This window comes from Staurois parvus, unplaced genomic scaffold (assembly GCF_062004578.1).
Source record: "Staurois parvus isolate SC_StPar_1 unplaced genomic scaffold, SC_StPar_1.0 ptg000746l, whole genome shotgun sequence".
Classification (NCBI taxonomy): Eukaryota; Metazoa; Chordata; class Amphibia; order Anura; family Ranidae; genus Staurois; species Staurois parvus.
This window is the reverse complement of record NW_028318542.1, coordinates 339077-363433: the sequence shown is the minus strand read 5'-3', so window position 1 is coordinate 363433 and position 24357 is coordinate 339077. Positions and strand designations below refer to the sequence as shown.

The 24357-nt window shown below is 41.0% G+C and overlaps 1 protein-coding gene across 4 annotated transcripts in view; it reads left to right on the top strand.

The window, feature by feature from the left end:
• Positions 1-24357, top strand: part of LOC149445088 (uncharacterized) — an 85632-nt gene that overhangs the window by 9809 nt on the left and 51466 nt on the right. For all 4 annotated transcript variants that reach the window (XM_089654133.1, XM_089654131.1, XM_089654132.1 and 1 more), the window contains exons 2-8: positions 3225-3370; positions 6417-6557; positions 9742-9825; positions 14651-14905; positions 16395-16448; positions 20146-20268; positions 24006-24122. In XM_089654133.1, the coding sequence (XP_089510259.1) occupies positions 3238-3370; positions 6417-6557; positions 9742-9825; positions 14651-14905; positions 16395-16448; positions 20146-20268; positions 24006-24122 (907 nt within the window). In that variant the 5' untranslated portion in view covers positions 3225-3237. The remainder of the gene's footprint in view (positions 1-3224; positions 3371-6416; positions 6558-9741; positions 9826-14650; positions 14906-16394; positions 16449-20145; positions 20269-24005; positions 24123-24357) is intronic.

Genomic DNA, 24357 nt, shown 5'->3' with positions numbered 1-24357 from the left:
TGGGAACATCCAACTTCTTTTGCAATTACCTTTTGAGGCTTTCCCTCCTTATGGAGGGTATCAGTGATGGTTTTCTGCACAACTGCCAGGTCAGCAGTCTTTCCCATGATTGTGATTCCTACTGAACCAGACTGAGAGACCATTTAAAGGCTCAGGAACCCTTTGCAGGTGTTATGGCTTAATTAGTTAATTCGAGTGGGACTCTATGAGCCTAGAATATCGCACCTTTTCACAATATTCTAATTTTCTGAGATTGTGGATTTGGGGTTTTCATGAGCTGTAAGCCATAATCATCACAATTATGAAAAATCACGGCTTGAACTATCTTGCTTTGCATGTAATGAGTCTATCTCATATATTAGTTTCACCTTTTACGTTGCATTACTGAAATAAATCAACTTTTGCACGATATTCTAATTTTTTGAGTTTCACCTGTAATGTGAGCTGCTCAAACAAACAGTGAAGGGGAAAAACAGAGGTTCCAGAGTCCACAGAAGAAGTTAGAAAGAGGCACTAAAACAATTTCATGAAAAGTAGATTACAGGGCACAGACCTACCAGGAAGTGACTGTTAATATATATTAGATTGATTTTCTAAAGACGTTAATGTTAACTTTACACTCTCAGTCAACATTGACTATTTTAATTTATTTTGCTGCTAGCCTTAGTAAATAGGTATGAAAGTATATTATACAGTATGTACTTGGTTTAACCTTTTTTAACATTTCTTGTTACTTTCTGGTTTCCATGCCTAGGCAAATGATGTCCTACATCTCAGGGGTCTTCAGGAGGGGAGGAAGGTTGGAGGGGTTTTCTCAGCTAAGCATATCTTCCACATTTGAAGTGCACTTTCTTGGTCCGATAGGCTGTCCCTGAAAGCTTAATTGCAAGCACAACTGAAAAAAGTTCTAAAATCACCATATTTTTAAGAAATGGTTTAGCTCCACTCCTCATACCTTGGCTCTATGCTCTATTTCCCTTGGAAATGAGAGTCATAGTCAGCTGAACACACTGCATTGGTAAACAATTTTAAGTCTGCATGGATAGTTAGTCCTTCCATCCATAAGGAAGTCCCATCGTATGACTCCAAGAAGAGCTCTAAAACTTGCAGATCCTCCTGTTGCTCCCTCTTCAGACTCACATAATATCTTGGGGCCTTGATACCCTATGTTGCTGCCGACAACTGTCAGCAGAAAGTTCTGCTAATGGAAATTATTCTACAGCAAAATTCAACATACCCAGTAAAGATTGTAGGTCCCTCATTTGAATCTTCCATCTACTGGCACTCCCAACCTCCATCTTGAGTGTCATTATTTGTCTAGGGGCGGTCTACACACCATGGCCCCTGAGTCTATCATAATCTTCAGGAAAATTAGTTCTGGAGAACGATGAACCAATACAACAAAAATAAACCACGTATTAGTTTATAGAGTTCACAGCCATCACATCTTGAACTACCCATTCAATGAAAGAACTGAATATTTGGAACAGGGCACACATGATGCACATAGGTAGGCAGTGGATCACAAAGTATTAACCTTGCAACTGACAACCCAACAAATAAAATCTGAATGGATCATAAAGTAACCCGAATGCAAAACACTTCCTTTTTGGCCCACAGTGAACCTTGATCATACTTATAGACCCATGAAGCAGCAGCATCAAAAGATGTGCTTGTGGCTGCAAAATACTGCAGGTCAATAGCATCATTTACTGAGCTGCTTCTAGAATATAAAAGTTGGTGAACAAAAAAAAAATCTTGCCTGGCTCCTGGGCCGCTCATTCCGCCCAGTGCAATCTCCATATGAAGCATCTCTGAGACCACCTCTGAGGGATGAAACGCTAAATAGAAATTCTTCGAAATGGGCAATATATCAATCAATATACATAGGATTCAAAAACCTTCTGGAAAACCAGACTTGATCCTGCCTCCTGCCTCCCTATCCAGATATCTATTTAGTAAAGAAAGCATATTTTTCACCTCACTTTTTTCAGAAGCATCTTCAGTACGTCCTTTTCCTTGTTTGAAACAACATTAGAGTGAATAGCTTCTGCTACATCTCAAACAACTGTGCTTGAAACAACAGTTACTGCCAAACCTGCAAGTGCCTTCAATAAATTGCTAACAAAACCCCTTTTTGAGGCTGAGGTGTCATGTCCCCCTCCCCCCTTGAAAAACTGTCTCCCTTCCCTGGTTGAAGTCATCAACTTCATCCACAAGCTAATGTCTTTGTGATCCCACTAAAGATCACGCTACCTCACCGTACACTCTATAAGCTTCACTAATGGTGTCTAGATAACAATAAAGGGCTGAACAGTTCTTTGGTATTTATTCCTCAATTACCCTCACCAAAACTGCAAATGCCTGCAACCAAAAGATGGCTAGAATGCATGGGATAAGTTGGTGTCCCCTCTTGTCCTCCTTTTGCTCTTGTCTGACTTAACCCTATCTAGATTGAATTCTCCAGCAGGAGTAGGGCAAATATTTCCACGTACTCGCCTTTCCATGTCTTTTTGTGCACCTCTGGGCTCCAAGAGGTCCCTCAAACCAAACCTAGACCTTGTATTCATTCTGCTGAATCCACCAAACACACTTTATTCACATCCTCTACTCTCTGTTTTACTACCTGCTGCTGAGATTGCATGTGCCAAAGGAGGGGTGATAACCTCATGGACTGGCACCACAGCCAACTTCATTTGTGCCAGTGGTGCTACTGGTCCCCTTGCCAGAGCCATTTCAATCTTGCACAGCAGGTCCTGCAACCTCATAAACACTTTTTGTACACCAATGGCTCCCCTAGTGGAACTAATCCCCCTCGACTGTGCCTAGCATGCCCATCCCTAAAACAGAGCAACTTGACCTGACCTCCAAATTGGTACCTTCAGACCCAGAAGTCCCCTGACCTATTCCCTCTGATCTGACAATAGGAGAACACAAGCCAAAAGCATTGTGCAGTTACTCAACAAACTGCTTGAGGCCCAAAGCCCCCCAAAGCAGGCAGGCCTGGATTATCCCTGGTGGCACTCAGCCCGAGGGGTAAGATCCAGGCTGAGGCGTTCCAGAGACCTAGACCAAGATGCAGGCTAGGTAGTCAACTTTTCTTTATATAGAGAAATCAGCAATGACAACGTACATATTTCCATTAGTACAGGTTTGGGCAGTTGGGAGTTACAGTATGAAATTATAAGCATCTGTATCACATATTCTCTGTTTCCTTTCTATAGAACACTCGGAACTATGGGTGACTGTCATTCTATTATACTGGGGTCCCAAAAAAGAGAAGATATTTCATGTTCTGACATGGAATACAAACACGGCAAGACATGGGATACACTTGTGTCCAGAGACGATCATCCATCCCTAATTTCAGGTAATTGCTCTATATGTGGTTATATGCAAACAATGGTGGACTGCAGTGGCTGCTGCCAGCTTGTCTTTGTTTTGTACAGGCTTCCTGGCCATGGCTGTCTGCCCACAGCTAGAATCCCAGGCGCAGGTTTCCACAAGCTACGTAATGTACCATTACGTAGCTGTTTAAGCCATGTGAGTGAGGCCTAAGATTGACAGGTCCAGCACTTATCCAGTGAAGAAGAGTGTTGTTGTCCTTCCACTCTAGTCATCCCTTCAAAACATGTCTTGTATTCTTTTCACAGAGTACAGGATATTTTTTGAATAGACAAGGGGACTCCAAATTGGATGAATATCAGGATCACCCCTTGCCCATTTCCAGAACTCCTTGTATTTGGTGAATGGACAAGGGGGGAGGCCAAAAGAGAGGGGGTAAAATCTGTATGAGAGCCAGAACCGTCAGTCTCAGCACTGAAAATTTGGCACTTACAGTAGTGCCAGGGATCAATGAAACTAATTGTATTACCTGACACAGCAGCATCACTGAAGGTATTTTTTTTACATAAAAAATATGCAAAGTAGTGCATCTTTATTATTTACTTACACAGTCCAAACCTAAATAAAATGTTTTAGCTGGAGTATGATTTTAATTTTCAAGGTTTATTCCAGTTAAGCAGTTAAGTCCCTTTAAAGATACAAAGCCAACATCCTGAGGGATGCTAATTTTTATCCTGGCCGTAACTACATGTAGTCAGCTGTAGGACTAGCCCATACCTTGTAGAAGTCAGTATTCTCATGTGAATTGCAGCTTATTAAAATGTAGAACAGAGAGCTCAATGGTTTCAAAGTAGCCCACTCCTGAGCTTACTGCAGCTTCACCCACACACATTGTAGCAAAAGAGCAGAGGATGCGCCATATATATAGTCATGTGACAAGAGGTTGCACACCCATGCAGCTACAAGAAATACTTGCTGAATCTAGTTGCATGGAATTAAAAGATTAATGGTGGATTTAGTCAAGTGCAGGTATGACAGTGACAAAGATTCCTAGATAGCATTACTTGTTGGCTGACTTCTTTAAAGAGAAATACATGGACCACCTATTGGCAATCTCTTTCTAAAAAGGATATGATGATCCACTTAAAAGGTGCAACTACCAAACGCAATGAGATTCCAGGGGATAAGTAGATAAGCACAGTATGGGCAGCTCGAATAACTTATCTGACCAGAAACAAGTGAAGGAGCGCTCCCAACCCTGTGGAAGTCAATAGAGTCACAATCCCAGGAACAGTTAAAGTCGAAATTCACTTTAATGCTGGGTTACAAAGCATGACATGTAGGAGTGCCCAGACTGATACATCCCCAAGCCAGTGGAGAGAAAAAAACACATATTCCGAGAAGCTGGAGGATGACCTGGACCCAACAGTAGGTTGCTCAGCCCAGGAGCCTCAGGACAGTGCGAAGGGGGTGTAGATGGCAGCCGCTGGGATCACTGAGATGGCGCGTCCACTAGAAATCATGTGTCCCAGATCCAGCTGTTTTATCATATACTGAGCAAGATACCGCCCGAGCAAGGACTGGTGAGGACCAACTGGAAGCCTAGGGGAGCACTCAAACCATGTCAAACCAAAGGAGAGAAGCTGGTCATCATGATAACATATTTCAGGGGCTTGCCCCTTCCTCAGATCATGAATCACATTAATGTGTGGTATGACAATCATTAACGCATGTGCATGAACACTGCACACAAATGTAAATGGGCCCTAAAAGTAATGGGTTGAGAATTAGCATGACAACCAGGGAATTGGCAAAGGAGGTCAATAGTAGAAGCCTATGTATTTATTTATTGAAAGAATGTTTAAAGCAGAACTTCAATTAAAGCGGAACTTTACTTACCTCAGATCCAGGGATGTGGCATCCTGGAGTTCCCCTCCAGCTGCTGACATCTAGTTCCCAGCTTCCTGGTACTGAGCGCTGGCCACTTTCATTGGCTGGGCCGATATGGCGTGACTCCCGCGTATGCAGTCAGATTTAGCATTGCTCACTCACGGGGGGCGGACAGGCAGGTAGGTCATTTTAATGCACAAGAGACAAAGCATGTTTCTTCTGCATTAAAAATACTTGCCTGTTCGCCCATTTTTTAAATTGGTTGTGCTCTCAACCAAACTGTCAAACCATCAAATGGCTGGTTTCCTTACTGATCACATATGCAGCACCATGGCAGTTGAGAATCAAACTAAGACTAAAACGGAAGCTTCCTTGGCTGAAAAGGATAGGAGGGTTTAGTTCTGCATCAGGGCTGGTTCACACCATGCCCGCATTCTTGCAAAGTGTTCCTGTGCAATTCAGACCACATGCAAAACGCACTACATTTGCGATCTACTGCGGGTGCCAATAATAAGTTAGCAACACCCCAAACGCAGTGCATTTGCCGGCACCTGCCCTCACCAGTTCACATGGTACTTTTATACCATTCAATCCAGTTGCAGTGCATTTTAAATAGTGCATGCACTACTTTTAGTGCGGTGCTAATTCAGATGCAGGCAGAGTGTGAACCTAAAGTGCCCTAAAAGTGAAATTTCGGCTCATCCTCCTCTTCCCCCCTAATCTACCATCTAGGAGTGGGTGTCTGGTTCTGAGAGGTACTGATTCTCACTTCCGCATTTCTCGCCTAGGCGAGAATTGCAGAAGTTCAGCCTCCCGTCTGCAGCTTCCTGGGACACATCACATGTCCTAAGAGGCTGTGGAACCACTTTGAAAGTACAGTGCATCTCATGCATGCGCAGTGGGGAGCTGGCTGTGAAACAGCAACAAGTCACAGTCGACTTTCCACAGGCAAAATGGTGGTGCTGGGGATCCAGAGACTGGTGAAGAAAGGGCCTAGGGGATGAGAGCGCTAGACTCTTGGGATGGTAAGTATCTGTTTATTAAAAGTCAGTATCTACAGTATTTGTAGCTTCTAACTTTTACGTTTTTTTAAATGACAAGTTCTTCTGTCACCATAAGGTTTCATTGGCTGTTCTATTGAATTTGTTGATTTATTTAACAGGTTTTTTTTTTTATTTCAGTCTTCAGGTTCTGTTTATCTATGGGGTTTTCCTGTAATAATATACAAAGCAATGAAGAACAGAATCCTCTTGCTGTGACATATTTGCCTAAAAACTTCACGTTTCTTCTAAAGGAACTCAAAAACTGGATTGCAAAAAATTGTAGGTATTTTTATGGCATGTTATTTCATACAGAGCCAATGTTGGGGTCTCTAGGTCTGAGGAAATTGTGATCGAGCTAAAAATAAAAGTTACGCTCTGGTACGTTTTGGTGATCATGCGCACTGGCGCGTCACCTGGGGTGTGCAGCAGTGCAATCTCATAACTGCTATGTCTGATGGACACAGCAGATCACTGCACTCTGTACCAGCCAGGGTATCATGATTGCTATTACCAATCATAGTGCTCATGTAATTACATATAAGCAAAACAGTCATGAGTGGCCTACAATCATGACTGCTTTGTTTACTATTCTGATAATGTAATTGGCTCACAACTATCACATGGTAACTGGGCCAATCACAGCACCCTGTACCATGTGATTAGCTGTAGCCAATCACAGCTCACAATAGTAGGCAAGCTGTCATGGATGAAAGTCATTCATGACCGCTAAAACTACTGCTTATAACAGTGATCATCCAAAAAAAAAACCCTGATCACCTCCACAGAGTAGTACAGTGTCACTTTTGTGACTCTGATGATGACCATAGGGTGACCACACCAGCTGCCCCCCCCCCCCCACGCTACACCACTGCTGCCACACCAGTCATATGATGACACTGTACTGCACTGGTAACAGTATGTAAAAATATTTGAAAAAAATGCCTCTTACTATATGCCCCGGACTGTCTACTTTCCAAAAAGGGGTCATTTGGGGGGTATTTGTACTGTTTTGGCATTTTCAGGCCTCAAGAAATGAGATAGGCCATCAGTACATCAGGACTGATCAATTTTCAAAGGTATTGTCAGTGTATAAGATCAGTAATGTGAGCTAATAAGGTTTGCACAGTGCTGTCAGGCTAAAGATGGCCATACACATGCAAATAATGAAATCTATCAGAAAAATTGAAAAATTCTGTTAGATTCCTCCATCTATGCAACTCAGCGCTGATGGAAGAGTCTCCCACTGGCCCTGCCAGCTGTCAATATACCAGAGCAGTGGCTGCATCTGAACTGTTTAGCCAACAAATTTCCTCCTTGCTCCTTTGATTTTTCAGTGGTGTCAAGTGGAAGAGGGTTGACAGGTCCACTCACCAATCAAATTTCAATCGATTCACCAGAAACCTGTTCAAATTTGAACATTATATGGTCAATTTAAAACTGCCTACGGATATTACAGAATGGCCAGATGTGCATGCTGTATACTAGGATCGCCAGATGTCTTTTGAGTTAGTTTCTCCCCTAAAAAAGTGCTCTTGTCCTATGAGCCATCCTGGAAACTGTATTGAGACTGTCTTGACTATTCTACAGGTCATCTGATTAAAAAAATATATTAATATGTATGTGAAAAATCAGTTTTACGGGAAATAAATATCTTTTTTTTTTAAATATAAACCTGGATTAAGGCTTTAAGACCCATTTACACTAAATCACAAGACACGAACAAATAGGTCCTACATAATGCATAAAAAACAGGTCCTTCTAATGCACCTTGGAAATGGGTCCTGCTTAACTCCTTTCCGCTGGCTGTATGCATATATGTGGCCTCTTGGGAGGTGGGCCTTAATGGCGATAGGCTGAATATATACGTACCCAAAGAAAAACAGAACTGTGCCGAGAGTGGCCACTGTACACTCTCCTGGCACAGTTACCAGCGCCTAACGCAAAGCTCCCAATCTTTACTTGCTAAAGGGAGCTTTCTGACCGTGTGACCACTACGACAGCCAATCATGGCAGTCACATGATCACAAACCTCACCCCCCCTTCCAGCATCTAAAAAAAACCCTTAAATGGCTGAGAGGCACTGACATCAAGGGATTAATGCATGAAAAAATTAGTCCTTCTTAACACACCTCAGTGGACCTTAACCACTTAAGGTTTATATACATGGGCCGGACGGGAGCAGTGCAGGGGCAGGTGACCATTTATAAATGGCCTCCCCGCTTCCTGCTTGTGCGCACTCCCTGGGAGTGCGCAGCACCACGATCCGGTGACCGCTGTGTCCTCCGGACACAGTGGAACATCAATCGTTGTACGGGACCTCTGTGTGAGGTCCCAATCGTGTGATCACTGATTGGCCTATCAGTGATCACATGAAGAGTAAGCAAGATGTCACTTCTGACATCATTCCTTACTACGTGTGAAATCTGTGAATGATCATAGAGGTCACATGGTACAAGGTTATTCACAACAGCCTTGTACCATGTGAAAAGCTGTGACCAATCACAGCTCTCACAGTATTTCTCAATGGCTGCAAGAATGCAGCCAGAGAGAAGGAGAAATTATTGCTTTTACAGCCTTTATGGGTGTAAAAGTAATCAGTGTAGAAAAAAAAAACTTCATCACCCCCCACAAATAGTACTGCTAGGGTGACAATATGTAAAAAATAAATAAATAAAAATGTAAAAAACAGTTTTGAAAAATTATCATTTTTGATTATAAATTAATTTGAGTTATTTTTTTTTTACTAAAAAGATAACTGAATAAATTTTGGCCAAGATTTATGCAGAAAGATTATTTATTTGCACAATTTTATAAGAAAAACACTTTTTTTCAAAATTTTTGGACATTTTCATTTATTTAAAAAAAAAATCCCAGTGGTGAATAAATAGCACCAAAATAAAGTTTTATCTGTCTCAAAACAATGCTAAAAAATTCATATGGGTGCAGTGTTGCATGACCGTGCATTGTCATTCAAAGTGTAATCGCGCTGAAAGCTGACAATTGGCCTGGAAAGGAAGGGGGTAAAAGTGTCCAGACTTGTGGTTAATTGACAAAAAAATTGTTCTTCCCCAATACTTGTAAAAATAGGCTGTGCTAATGCACCTCAATGCATGAAAAAATAAAAAGTTCTACTTTGATCCTATTTCATGGACAAAAAATAGGTCATGCTTAATTACCTCAAAGCACAAAAAAATAGGCCCTGCTGAGTTTTTTTTTTTTGCAGCGCAGTGCACCGCAGCACACATCATGCATTGTTAGCATTTCAGCATACTATAATGCAGGTGCATTGGGGTACCATTCAAAATGAATGACACCACAAACTGAAACTGGCAGGAGAGCATTGTGATGATCAGAGGTGTAACTGATGTGTATAAAGTCAATCTGTCATTGTTGATTTTATGGGTTTTTTTGCGGTAAGAATGTATACCGTCTCTGTAACTTGCCGTTTTTTTAATGTTTTCAGTTTCTGGTTTTAATGTGGCAAAAATCAACTCTCCTATATATCAAGAGATGATTTACAAAAGTCCAGGAGCCGGGCCTCAGACAGGTGAGTTTAATTATTCGTATTTAATGATTGTGTTTTATAGAAAGAATTGAAAGGTTCTCATTTTGGTCTTTATCTGTGTATCATAAAATTCATACAACAAACCTGCAAAATAAATGCTGAGAAAAATCAGGAACCCGCATATAGAATAGAAGCATAGAAACATAGAAAAGTGACAGCAGAAAAAAGACCAAGAAGTGGTCCATCAAGTCAGCCCGTTTTTTTTTTTTGTTTTGTTTTATATACACGTTTTTATATATTTTTTGGGTTGTTTTTTTTAACTTGTTTGTCATATGTTTGAAGCCAAAACTTTTGACCGACTCACTACCTCGAGATGTGCAGAGCAAAAAAATGTGTTTTGTTTCATTTCAGATTGATTTGTTAAGTTACTCCTTTCCTTTTTGTTGCATTCGTAACAAAATTTATTTCATTTAGTTTTGTTTAGTTTATTCGTTTTCTTTCAGATGAAAATCCAATGAATTATAAGTATTTGCATTGAATTCTAATTGAAATTATTGAATCCATTCAATACCTGGTTGTTGAGGAACGGGGCGTCCTTAACAACCATGAGGCATTTTCTGTCAGCGGGATTCCCTACTGACAGCAGAATATAAACAAACCAGTGCCAGCATTAAAAAAAAAAAACAGCATGGGGATCCCCCCCAATCCTTACCAGGCTTTTCAGGGCTGGTATGGGTTTGAAGGGGTAGCCCACGCCAGAATTTTTTAAAAAGTGGTATGGCCCCCCCAAATCCATACCCCCAGAACCATAACTAGTCACATGCCCTCAACATGGGGGGTGCTTTGGGGTAGGAACACTCCCCCCCTCAAAGCACCTTGTCTCCATGTTGATGGGGAAAAGGATCTCTTCCCCACAACCCTGAGTAGAGTTTGTGGGGGTCTGCGGGTGGGAGGACTTATCGGAATCTAGAAGCCCCATTTAACAAAGGGGTCTTTAGATACAGCCCCCCCCATGTGAATGAGTATGGGATTACATCGTACCCCTACTCATTCATCAAAAACAGAGTAAAAAAATAAATAAAAACATAGAGACAGTTTATGAGAAGACTTTTATTAACCACTTGACCTCCAGCAGATTTACCCACCTTCATACCCAGGCCATTTTTTGCTATATGGTGCTGCACTGTTTTAACTGACAATTGTGCGGTCAGGCAATGCTGTACCCAATTGAAATTTATATAATTTTTTTTCACACAAATAGAGCTTTCTTTTGGTGATATTTTATCACCGCCGGGTTTTTTATTGTTTGTGCTATAAATGAAAAAAGACTGAAATTTTTTTTAAAAAACTATATTTTTTAATTTCTGCTATAAAACATATAAAAAAATAAATTTTCTTCATAAATTTAGGCCAGAATGTATTCTGCCACATGTCTTTAATAAAAAAAAATCCCAACAAGTGTATATTGTTCAGATTGCGTAAAGGTTGTAGCGTCTACAACTGGTGTCAGCACTGGGAACCTGGGCTGTCGGTGGGTGCCAAGTGTTACTAAATAAACAAAGAGACAGTATGGGGTTTATTTACTAAAGCTGGAGAGTCCAAAATCAGACTCCCTTCTGCATAGAAACCAATCCGCTTCCAGGTTTCATTGCCAAAGCTTCATTGAACAAGCTGAGGTTAGAAGCTGATTGGTTTCTATGCAGAAGGGAGTCTGATTTTGGACTCTCCAGCTTTAGTAAATAAACCCCTATCAGTCCGCCTGAGCAGACTGACAGACTTACATACAAGCAAATCTGCTTAGAAGCAGTAATAAGCAACTTGTACATAGAGCATTGAAGTGATACCTACAGTGGATATAAAAGGTATGCACACCACTGTTAAAATGTCAGGTTTTTGTGATGTAAAAAAATAAGAGAGATTACTGTAAATAATTTCAGAACTTTTTCCACCATTAATGTAACCTATAAACTGTACAAATCAGTTGAACTACAAACTGAAATCTTTTAGGTGGAGGGAAGTAAAAATAAAAAACTAAAATAATTTGTTTGCATAAGTGTGCACACCCTTAAACGAATACTTTGTTGAAGCACCTTTTGATTTGATTCCAGCACTCAGTCTTTTTGGGTATGAGTCTATCAGCATGGCACATCTGGACTTGGCAAAATTTGTCCACTCTTCCTTGCAAAAACACTCCAAATCTATCAGATTGCGAGGGTATCTCCTGTGCACAACCCTCTTTAGATCACCCCACTAATTTCTGATCAGATTCAGGTCTGGGCTCTGGCTGGGCCATTCCAAACTTCAATCTTCTTTTAGTGAATTCATTCTTTTATTGATTTGGATGTATACTTTGGGTCGTTGTCATGCTGAAAGATGAAGTTCCTCTTCATGTTCAGCTTTCTAGCAGAAAGTTTTGTGCTAATATTGGCTGGTATTTGGAACTGTTCATAATTCCCTCTACCTTGACTAAGGCCCCAGTTCCAGCTGACAAAAAGCAGCCCTAAAGCATGATGCTGCCACCACCATGCTTCACTGTGGGTATGTTGTTCTTTTGGTGATGTGCAGTGTTGTTTTTGCGCCAAACATATCTTTTGGAATTATGGCTCAAAAGTCCAACCTTGGTTTCATCAGACCAGAACACATTTTCCCACATGCTTTTAGGATACTTCAGATGTGTTTTTGCAAAATGTAGCTGGGCTTGGATGTTTTTCTTCATAAGAAAAGGCTTCCGTCTTGCCACTCTACCCCATAGCCCAGACATATGAAGAATATGGGAGATTGTTGTCACATGTACCACACAGCCAGTACTTGCCAGATATTCCTGCAGCTCCTTTAATGTTGCTCTCTCTAGAACTCTTAGCAGCCTCCCAGACCAGTTTTCTTCTCGTCTTTTCATCAATTTTGAAGGGACGTCCAATAATGTTACCATATTTTCTCCACTTGATGATGACTGTCTTCACTTCTTTTGTACCCTTCTCCTGACTGATGCCTTTTAATAATGAGATCCCTCTGATGCTTTGGAAGCTCTCTGCGGACCATGCTGTAGAAGCGACTAAGAAAATGTCTTTTGCTGTAGAAGCGACTAAGAAAATGTCAGCAAAGACGTACTAGAACAACTGAACTTTAATTTGGGGTTAATCAGAGGCACAACTAAATCCCCAGTTATAAGAGGGTGTGCACACTTATGCAATCACATTATTTTAGTTTTTTTATGTTTACTTCCCCCCCTAAAAGATTTCAGTTTGTTTTTCAATTGAGTTTTACAGTTTACAGGTCACATTAAAGGCGTGCACCTAAAAGGTTTTTGCACTTTAATGCAGAAAATGCATTGAGGTAAAAAAACCTTTAGCCTTTACAACTACTTTAATTATAAAACAAATAAAGGTCTGTGTCAACTGCCTTTGATCGCTGCAAGTGGGTTTTGCAGTTCCATACAAGTCTATGAGAATACACAAGCCACTTGAAGCAGGTCAAATACAAGTCATAAGGAGGTCAACTACAGGTCTAATGAACCCGTCGGTGAATTCTAAATGATCTTAGCAGCATCTCAAACTGATGCTGTGGACCTGCAGGACAGCACTCTCAGCTAATCAGGTGTGCACATTCATATGTAGTGACAAAGAACATGCTGATAGTAAAAATGGGGGTGATGACATCATCAGTGTGTTGCTGCTTCTTCTCACTATCCAATCACAGGATGCGGCAGAGAGGAGACCTAGTGCACTGACCAAGCTGTTTGTTAACCCCTTGCCCTGCAGAGGATTTACCCCCCTTCCTGACCAGGCTATTTTTTGCATTACGGCACTGCGTTACTTTAACTGAAAATTGCGCAGTCATGCAATGCTGCACCCAAATGAAATTTGTCCTTTTTTCCCCATAAATGGAGCTTTCTTTTGGTGGTATTTGATTACCTGTGCATTTTTTATTTTTTGCACTATAAACAAAAAAAGACTGACAATTTTGATTTTTTTTTTACTTTTTGCTATTAAACATGTCCAGTAAAAAAAATTTAAAAATGTCATCATAAATTTAGGCCAAAATGTATTCTGCTACATGTCTTTGCTGAAAAAAACCCTGATACATGTACATTAATTGGTTTACATGAAAGTTATAGTGTATACAAATGGTGGTATATATACTGGGATTTTTTTTAAATACTAGCAATGGTGGTGATCAGTGACTTATAGCAGGACTGTGGGACTGCGGCGGGCCATCTGACACTGGGGGGGAACTGACTAACTGCCACTGACATCCCCAGTGATCAGTGCTAATAAAAAAGCATTGACACTGTACTAATGACACTGGGCAGGAAGGGGTTAACATTTGGGGCGATCAAAGGGTTAACTGTGTGCTGTTTTACTATTTTGTCTGTGTGTGCTTTACACTGTAAGTACACTGCTTTCTATTGCTCCACTATGCAGAACAATACAAAGCAGCGTGCTGGTGCTGACAGGGGAGAGATCTGTATTGTTTATATACAGAACTCTCATCTGTCACTGTTTGCCAGCAGGGAATCTCCGGCCGGGACCCGGTGATCGACAGCTGTAGCCATCAATGGCGGCTCGAGTAGATTAGCGCACCCCTACCCGGAAATACAAAATCGCATATATACATGATTTTGCGCAGACCTGCTGTCCTGTAGCAGTACTTCTGCTATAGAGCGGTCAGGAAGCAGGTAATGATCAGGAGCCAGTGAAAGGGAAAAACTACAGCAGAGAAAAGTCAGGTCACTTACGACTGGGTGTAAAAAAATCCAAATCTCAACTTTGTATTTATCTGTGATTGTAGTTCAGCTGTAAATTGTGTTTCTTTTTTAATCATTCTATCTTGATGGTTACTAATCGCTTTTTTGTTTTGTTTTACATAGTTTTTGTTCGCTACAGTATATTTCTTCAAACAGAAAATCGTGGCGTCCTTTACCAAGGTGCCAGCAGATCTCAGATGCTACTTTGGGATGCCTCTTTGCCCCCTCCCAAGAGGGCCACAAGCGGTGGAAGCTGGTACGTTGTATCCATGGAGGTTTTCAAGGACAAAATGGACGGACAAAACCCAGACAATCCTGAGGCTCATCTGAAGGTCATTTTACACATTGCAAATCGTAGAATGACATGGGATCCTCCAGGTACAAATAACTTTTATCTGAATAAGTTACATAAGTTCCCCTGTGCATGTGTACACACACACTGCCAGTTTTCTGGCAGAAACTCCAACAACATGCAAGTACATGTGTGGCATCTCAAAAACTGTCCATTGAGATGTGTAACATATCATCCCAGTAGCCATTTCAGAAATGCCATGCATATGCTGATCTAAAAAAATGTCAGAGAACAGTTTTGTCTGGTACAGATTGTAAGGGTGACTCCATGCAACAACAAAAAAATGCAACTTTCCCCTAAATACCCATACTAGACAATTGATCTGAGCATGCTGCCTGGGTGGCCAGAAAAAAAGGGGGACCCCCACTCTTGAACCATAATAACGCTTGTGCCCTCAACATGGGGTGGTGCCAAGTTAATGAGGACAAGGAACTCTTCCCCACAACACTTGCCTGGTGGTTGTGGGTGGTCTGTGTGCAGGGGCTTACTGGTATCTGGAAGACCCCCACCACATGAATAAGTATGGGGTACACAGTACTCAAAAAAGCTGTAACCTAGAAATAGACACCTAAATGTTTGACAGGTCCTTTAAAAAAAAAAGAAAGTCCCCAGAAATGTTCCTTGTTTTAAATCCATAGTTAATCACAATCTCTAACACCTGCCGAAAAAAAAACAAAAAAACAATGACCTGACATACTTCTTCTTTATATGATGCATGGCTCCCACCAAACAGCAGGGTCAATTGAACTAAAGTTTGGTGTTTGTCCAAACATCCGAACAACCTAGGTTAGAACCAAACCCTCTGTTCATCCCTGTTACCCTTTGTTGTTCTATTCATCTTTCCCTGGTTTTCTTCCAGGCTCAGAGGTCTCCATCTTTAGCCATTGAATGGCCACTGATGGCATAACATGGTTCAATGGATCTATAAGATGCCAAGACTGTACACTGAAGTAAGCATTCATGGCATCACCGTAAAAGCAAGGGAGAAGAGGTCACACCAGCCTAGTGCATTACCAAAGATAGCAGTTTTATTAAATCCAAAGTAGATATATACTCACAAACAACTGTGGTAAAAAATCGTATCAAAGTTCAAAGCAACCAATTCATCAGCTAAGCTCCCAATCACGGGAGGACCCTCAGGAAGGTTGACGTGTTTCAAAAAGCAGTCTTTTCTTCCTCAGACCCCAGGGCTCTGATTTCTTTTGGGTATTTCCCTGATCCTTAGAGGGCAGCTAGACCTATGTTAGCACTGGATGTGCTAAAGCCTGGATACATTTCCATCACAGTACACCACTTTTTTCGTTTCTGCCTAAGTATTCATGGTAGTCAGCGTATAGTTTAGAAAAAATTGATTCCAGGAAGGTAAATATGGTTTTGGCAGGACATAGAGCCTCCTGCTATTTTTGCCAAGTTAGATAGCAAAAAAGAGAACCTTCTCATCCTTGTTGAGCCAAAAAAAAAATTAAAAAAGCAAAATCCCCACCTTGCACTAATTTATGTGTATTTTTTTCATAGATTTTAGTCCCTGTGATATCCATCTCCAAACAAAAACGTATACGTATAACAATGGTAAGTGGCAGGTTTTTAGGTTGCTTATCCAAGTCATAATGCTCTTTCTGCAGGTGTTGGGAAAGGGAGAATGAGGATTGGTGCCTGGTAACAGGAGAGGTGGGCATGATAGACCTGGACAGAAATATCTGGAAGATGGAAATCCAGGGGGGTTATCATTTCTAACATTTTTCCAAAATGTAAAGACTGACTAGATCTACTGCGAGTATTGAATGGCCCTTAATAGTGTAATAATTGACTCTCCTTAAATTTATTTTGAGCATTAATATGTTGCATGTAGCCTTCCATAGAATGAAACCTGCCTGTTGCGTGGTTCTGAAAATCAATAAAGGTTTTGTATTCCATCTCAATTTACGTTTGTGAAATTCTGCTGCTCCCTAAAGTGACACTGTCAGTGCAAAACAAAATTCCAATAAAAGGTCTCTGATTCTACTAGACAACCCCTACGTCAAAGTAGTGATGTAGATACCAGGGGGATGAAATGCCAGAGTTCAGAAGGCATCCAACATACCCAGAAGATATTCAGCCACTGTAGCTTTTGAAGAGTACCAAGATATAAGGCACAGGTAGCTGAGAGGTAAGTATAATATCTCTTCTTTTGCAGGGGCCTTTCTGGGGATTTTTTTTCAAAGGCAGTGTTGCTTTAGGCAGCGGTCATACAGTGTACAGGTGAAACTCGAAAAAATTAGAATATCGTGCAAAAGTTAATTTATTTCAGTAATGCAACCTAAAAGGTGAAATTAATATATGAGATAGACTCATTACATGCAAAACAAGATAGTTCAAGCCGTGATTTGTCATAATTGTGATGATTATGGTTTACAGTTCATGAAAACCCCAAATCCACAATCTCAGAAAATTAGAATATTGTGAAAAGGTGCAATATTCTTGGCGCAACGTGTTCCACTCTAATCAGCTAATTAATCCATAACACCTGCAAAGGGTTCCTGAGCCTTTAAATGGTCTCTCAGTCTGGTTCAATAGGTATCACAATCATGAGAAAGACTGCTGACCTGACAGTTGTGCAGAAAACCATCATTGACACGCTCCATAAGGAGGGAAAGCCTCAAAAGGTAATTGCAAAAGAAGTTGGATGTTCCCAAAGTGCTGTATCAAAGCACATTAATAGAAAGTTATGTGGAAGGGAAAAGTGTGGAAGAAAAAGGTGCACAAGCAGCAGGGATGACCGCAGCCTGGAGAGGATTGTCAAGAAAAGGCCATTCAAAAGTGTTGGGGACTTTCACAAGGAGTGGACTGAGGCTGGAGTCAGTGCATCAAGAGCCACCACACACAGATGGATCCTGAACATGGGCTTCAAATGTCGTATTCCTCTTGTCAAGCCGCTCCTGAACAACAAACCACATCAGAAGCGTCTTACCTGGGCTATAGAAAAACAGACCTGGTCCTCTTTTCTGATGAGAGCAACTTTTGCATCTCATTTGGAAACAAAGGACCCAGAATATGGAGGAAGAATGGAGAGTCACAAACTGCAAGATGCTTGAAGTCCATTGTGAAGTTTCCACAGTCTGTGTTGATTTGGGGAGCCATGTCATCTGCTGGTGTTGGTCCACTGTGCTTTATTAAGTCCAGGGTCAACGCAGCCGTCTACCAGGAGATTTTGGAGCACTTCATGCTTCCTTCCGCAGACGAGCTTTATGGAGATGCTGACTTCATTTTCCAGCAGGACTTAGCACCTCCCCACACTGCCAAAAGCACCAAAACCTGGTTCAACGACTGTGGGATTACTGTGCTTGATTGGCTAGCAAACTCGCCTGACCTGAACCCCATAGAGAATCTATGGGGCATTGCCAACAGAAAGATGACAGACATGACACCGAACAATGCAGAAGAGCTGAAGGCTGCTATTGAAGCATCCTGGTCTTCCATAACACCTCGGCAGTGCCACAGGCTGATAGCTTCTATGCCACGCCGTATTGAGGCAGTAATTGCTGCAAAAGGGGCCCAAAACATGTACTGAGTACATATGCATGCTTATACTTTTCAGAGGTCCAATATTATTCTATTTACAATCCTTGTTTTATTGATTGCATGTAATATTCTAATTTTCTAAGATAGTGGATTTGGGGTTTTCATGAGCTGTAAGCCATAATCATCACAATGATGACAAATCATGGCTTGAACTATCTTGCTTTGCATGTAATAAGTCTATCTCATATATTAGTTTCACCTTTTAAGTTGCATTACTGAAATAAATGAACTTTTACATGATATTCTAATTTTTCGAGTTTCACTTGTATATCCATAGGTCTAGGAAGGTCTAGACATTTAGCTAGATCAGCAATGGGCAAACTACGGCCCGCGGGCCGTATACGGCCCGGCGGACCTTTTAATCCGGCCCACGGAGCGTGGGGAGCTAGGCTCCTCTCACAGTCCGCCCTGAAGACCAGTGTAGCATGAAAATCTGTCTCCTATGAGGATCTGTCCCCCTCGACGTATCTGCGCATGTGCTGGAGATCGCCAATCGGCTGCTAATGCCTGAAACTGGCACATGCGCAGATACGTCGAGGGGGGCAGATCCTCATAGGAGACAGATTTTCATGCTACACCGGAACGGTGCGGGAACACGGCGAGAGGAACGCGCGGAGCAAAGGTAAGTGAATTGACACAGGGGGGACTTGGGGACTTAATATGGGGGATGAATTAATATGGGGAATGAATTACTATAGGGGGGATGAATTACTATGGGGGATGAATTACTATGGGGGATGAATTACTATATGGGGGATGAATTACTATGGGGGATGAATTACTATATGGGGGATGAATTACTATATGGGGGTGAATTACTATGGGGGATGAATTACTATATGGGGGATGAATTACTATGGGGGATGAATTACTATATGGGGGATGAATTACTATAGGGGGGATGAATTACTATGGGGGATGAATTACTATGGGGGATGAATTACTATATGGGGGATGAATTACTATGGGGGATGAATTACTATAGGGGGGATGAATTACTATGGGGGATGAATTACTATGGGGGATGAATTACTATATGGGGGATGAATTACTATATGGGGGATGAATTACTATATGGGGGATGAATTACTATATGGGGGATGAATTACTATATGGGGGATGAATTACTATGGGGGATGAATTACTATGGGGGATGAATTACTATGGGGGATTAATTACTATGTGGGGGATGAATTACTATATGGGGGATGAATTACTATGGGGGATGAATTACTATATGGGGGATGAATTACTATATGGGGGATGAATTACTATGGGGGATGAATTACTATATGGGGGATTAATTACTATGCTTACTATGGGGGAATATTACTATACTTACTATGGATGACACATACACATCATTCATCTACTCTTGGTCCGGCCCCCGGGTCCAATATATGAACCCATTGCGGCCCTCAAGTCAAAAAGTTTGCCCACCCCTGAGCTAGATCATCACTACTGAAAGAAGACATTAGCCAATCTGCTCTCCAACCTCCCTCCTTCAACAGAGGTTACATTACCAAATACTGTAGGTCTTATGCTGTCTATTTTGCCACCCTCAGTTGTTTCTTTGGGAGAAGTAAAAATGTTAGCCTCCTCTTCTGCTTCACCCATCCCAAAAAAGAGTGTGATGGTGTTATGTTAAATATGTGATCATCATTCAATTTTAAGATATTATCTTACTAGTCATTTTTCTTTTTTTCAGTTCTCAATCCTAGTTTCTCGAACTATCATGTGGATTCTACGCTGAGCCCAGAAGAACTTTGTCAACTTTTAAAAATTCAGAAGTATTTGTTACCTAAAAAGCAGTCAAAAGACCCAATATCAAGTAAGTACTCAGACAGGTGCTACTAAGTTAGATTAATGAGTGGAGTAGAGGTGGACTTTTAAAGGCACATTAGCAGGTCTTTGAGAGCCAGAATTCTTGCTGTTTCTTAGGTGTTCAAATACTTATGTTCAGCAGTGCAAGACAAATAAATTCTTTAAAAATCATACAATGTGATTTCCTGAATTTTTTTTTATTCTGTCTCTCAGAGTGGGAATGCACCTACAATGTGAATTTCAGACTCCTCCATGATTTCTAAGTGGGAGAACTTGCAATATTACAGGGTGTTCAAATACTTCTGTTCCTCACTGTATATAAATCACGTGACTACATTAAAGGCAGCCTCTCCCAATTTGTAGTCATGTGGTGAGGTGGTGGGGAAAAAGTGTGGAGCATAGGCTGTGCAGCAATGTGATGAGAAAGTGGAGTTAGGGGTAAATGGTAAGAGAAAGGGAGTTGTAAGGATTAGAGCCCTGGGTGGGTGGGGGTGGCAAGAAGGGATCATTCCTACACTTACCACCAATGTAGGAAAGAAACCATTGCCCCTTCATAGAAATTTAAAAAAAATGTAAAATCATTGGGTGCAATACTATGAGCTGATGATAGTGAGAAATGTTTGCTATTGCACCCAAGGTAGCTCAACACTACCCAGTCTACCTATAATTGGAATGGACTTGGTATTGTAAGGGTCAAGCCTTGTAAGTACCGTGTATACAAAGATTTTAAGACTATTTTATAATAAATTGTAACTTCACTTTAAAAGAAATAAATAGCCAGGCATCTTTAAGCTAGCTGCATAAATTGCAAGGATTCCAGCGAACTCCAGCAACTTTATTTACTGGTGCCCCATTGCTGCACTGTTGAGCCTGAGACATAGGGATTGATTTACCAAAAACAAAAAGGCTGTGCATTTTACAAGGGAATTTTCCCTTAGTTTAGTAAATGAGGTGAAGCTCTGGTGACTTTCATCATCCAGTCATGTGCAAGCAAAAATACAGGTTTTTTTTTCCTTTTGATTGGGTAATTTTTGCAAAGTGAATTTTCACCATATTCCTTAAGCTAAGTGAATATTTGTGCCTTTAATAAAACAACTTCATATATTTCAGTCACATCCTGCTGAGTGCCAGGGCATGCTATAATTCAATAATTAGTGTCAGTTTTGTAATATGGGAACCCACGAGCTAAACAATGTACAGGAAACAGGAGATATTCTGTATGCAGTTGTTTTACTACTAAAGTAGATGCTTTCCTTGGAAAAATTAAGGATTCCATTTCTAAATGAATGAGCCCTGAGCTTAGTAAATAAGGTGAAGCTGCGTTAGGTCACCCAATCATGTTCATGAAAACATCCTGTTTTTTAAATTTACCTTGAAAATGATTGGGTATTTGGGTACACACAGCTTTGCCATATTTACTGACTAATTAAACATCTGCTTTCCTTTGTTAGTCAACTCACCCCAGTGATGGCATGGATGCCATAACTCCCAAATGTCCCTATTTAAATTATTTATAGAGTAAAGGGGGTTTTAACTTCTGTCCTTTTTTTTTTCTTTTTTTTTTTTTTTTGCTATTTTTGGCCCATTGGGGAGATTTTTCTTCACTTCCTATAGCCACAACAGGAAGTGATAGCAAACCAGGGTCACCAGAACACCATTACCTTTGGAAAATGCCCCATGTATTCCTGTTCTGGTGACCATTCAAAACATGGGATTTTCTTTCAGCCTTGGTGATAATGGCCCCCAGAACAATTAGTGAGGATGAATCTCCCTAATGGGTACAGTACACAGACATCAATAAAACCCTAAAAAGTGCTGAGATCCCTCTCCACTCTATCAAAAGTTGAAAAAAAGTTTTGTTAATATTACTAAATTTATTATACTACACTAAACCTTTCATCCAGTATCTATAACATTTTTTTTTCGAAAAGTTAGTAGAAAGGAAAAGAAATAGTAGAAGAAACACTTGTGGGCTTCACAATTCATTTTTGCGCATTTACGCTTAATCGTTATAGTTGGTATCTGGCATTGGTATGTCATTTGCCTACATACTGTATGTTGTACTAACAGTTGTCTCTTTTTCACATCTCAGAAAGTTGTGAGGTATGGGTAAGGATATCTAAACAGGCATCCCTTGCAATCTTTTGTGAGATCCTTTTAGGACCTCATACACACTCATCCTCTTTTCTGCTGCTCCTAGGGGCGTTTGTTTGGTTTTTTTTTTCCTTTCTCTACACGCTCCTGCATGTTAGCCCATGTGTCCATGCACACATAGGCATTTAGAGGAGCCCACAGTCAGTGTGTCCAGGAGCAGCAGAGCTTTGGCAATGAAAAATTTTGACACGCCTAAATGCACTAGGCAGGTTTTGTTCTGGTGGGGAGTTTTTATTTAAATGGCCAGAATACAAATTATTAGGAATTATAATGAGTTAACGTCCAAGTACTTGATATGCCTAAAGGTATTGCGCAATTTTACAAGCGTCAAGTTTTTTTTTCTGCCAATACTCTGCTGCCAGAAGGAAAGGAGTTTAGGCCTCATGCACACTGGATGTTCTGCCAAGTCTTCAAAAGTGTCCAGCATACCTTAAGGGGTTTCAGCTTTTCTTATTGGAAATTTGGGACTGATCATGTGATTAGATTAAAGACAGTCCCTCCCTCCCAATTAGCAGTGACTTTTAGAAAACAGTATCACACCCTGAACCCTGTAGGTCGGGGGTCAGCAACTAGTAGATCATGATAAACCAGTAGATCTTGGCCAGGTGACTGCTAGATCCTGGTCAGGGCTTGCTGATCCACCTTTCTAGAGCATCAGAGTGCAATGCAGAGGGACTACCTGTAAAGTTGGAGCTGTACTAGGGAGTAAGAGCCACATGAGTTGATGTCTCCTCTGTAGTGCTGGCTCCTACACCCTGCCATGGTTGGTGGGTGTAGCACCTGCCAAGCATGACCCATTCAAGTGAAAGAGACCACTCTCCAAGTACCCTGCGACCATGTGCAATACAGCAAACAAGGGTTTAAATAGGCAGTGGTGTGTTGTTTTCCCACCAAATAAAACAACAAAGAAATCAGCGCAAAAAAAGTCCAACAACCCTAGTGTCAGTAACAATGTTGTAAGTCCATATAGCAATAGGGCAAGCCCATGAAGCTGTAGCCTTGTTGAGAATTAAACATCTTTCATAATGCACTTTGAGGCACTTTTTCCTTTTTTTTGTGATGTTTTCTTGCCACCTACTTTAAACCCTTGGACCCTGCAGAACCATGCAGTTGCAAAGCACTTGCAGAGTGGCCCCATTAACTTGAATGGGTCTCAGCTGACAGGCGGTAGCACCCACCAAAAGCAAAAGGGAGAGAGCAACTGCCAGATGCAACTAAGGGCTCATTCACAATTGCAGCAGACACTACTGCTCCTCTGCAAAGTGAGCAGAGTATATTTGACAGGTGGTGAGGAGGCGATATGTTGCTTCCTCAACACTTGATTTAAATCCATGATTGCTGTGCAAAGCACGCAATTGGGACACACACAGTAGCACTGCAATTAGAGGTTTAAATTAGATGTGAGGAGGTGAGGAGGTGACATTGGCTGACACTGTGCTCGGTGATCTTTTACTTCTCCCATGTTGTTCAGGTATATCTCTACCTCCTTTAGGGTTGCCTAATCCTGCTGTAAGTCATTATTAAAACTGTACATTTCAGTATATAATCTTAGATTTAAAATAAATACATACTTTTGAAACTTTCTTGCAGAAAACATAACTCTTTTTCCTGGACCACTTGAGTTTGACCATGGCGCAATACATAGAGACTACCGGAATCTGAACATCAGCAGCAATCCTAATACAATTCTAGACGATTATAAACCAGGTAAAAGTTAAATAGTAGTGGATTTCTTTATAAATATGTGTTCTTAATTCCTCAACCCACTCTAATCACACTGAGTATATTTCAACCGATATCAATATATCATAAAACAAGTTTTACAGCACCAAAAGAAACCCCACCTAATCATATACAGGCAGTCCCCGGGTTACGTACAAGATAGGGACTGTAGGTTTGTTCATAAGTCGAATTTGTTCATAAGTTGAATCAGGCACTTTTA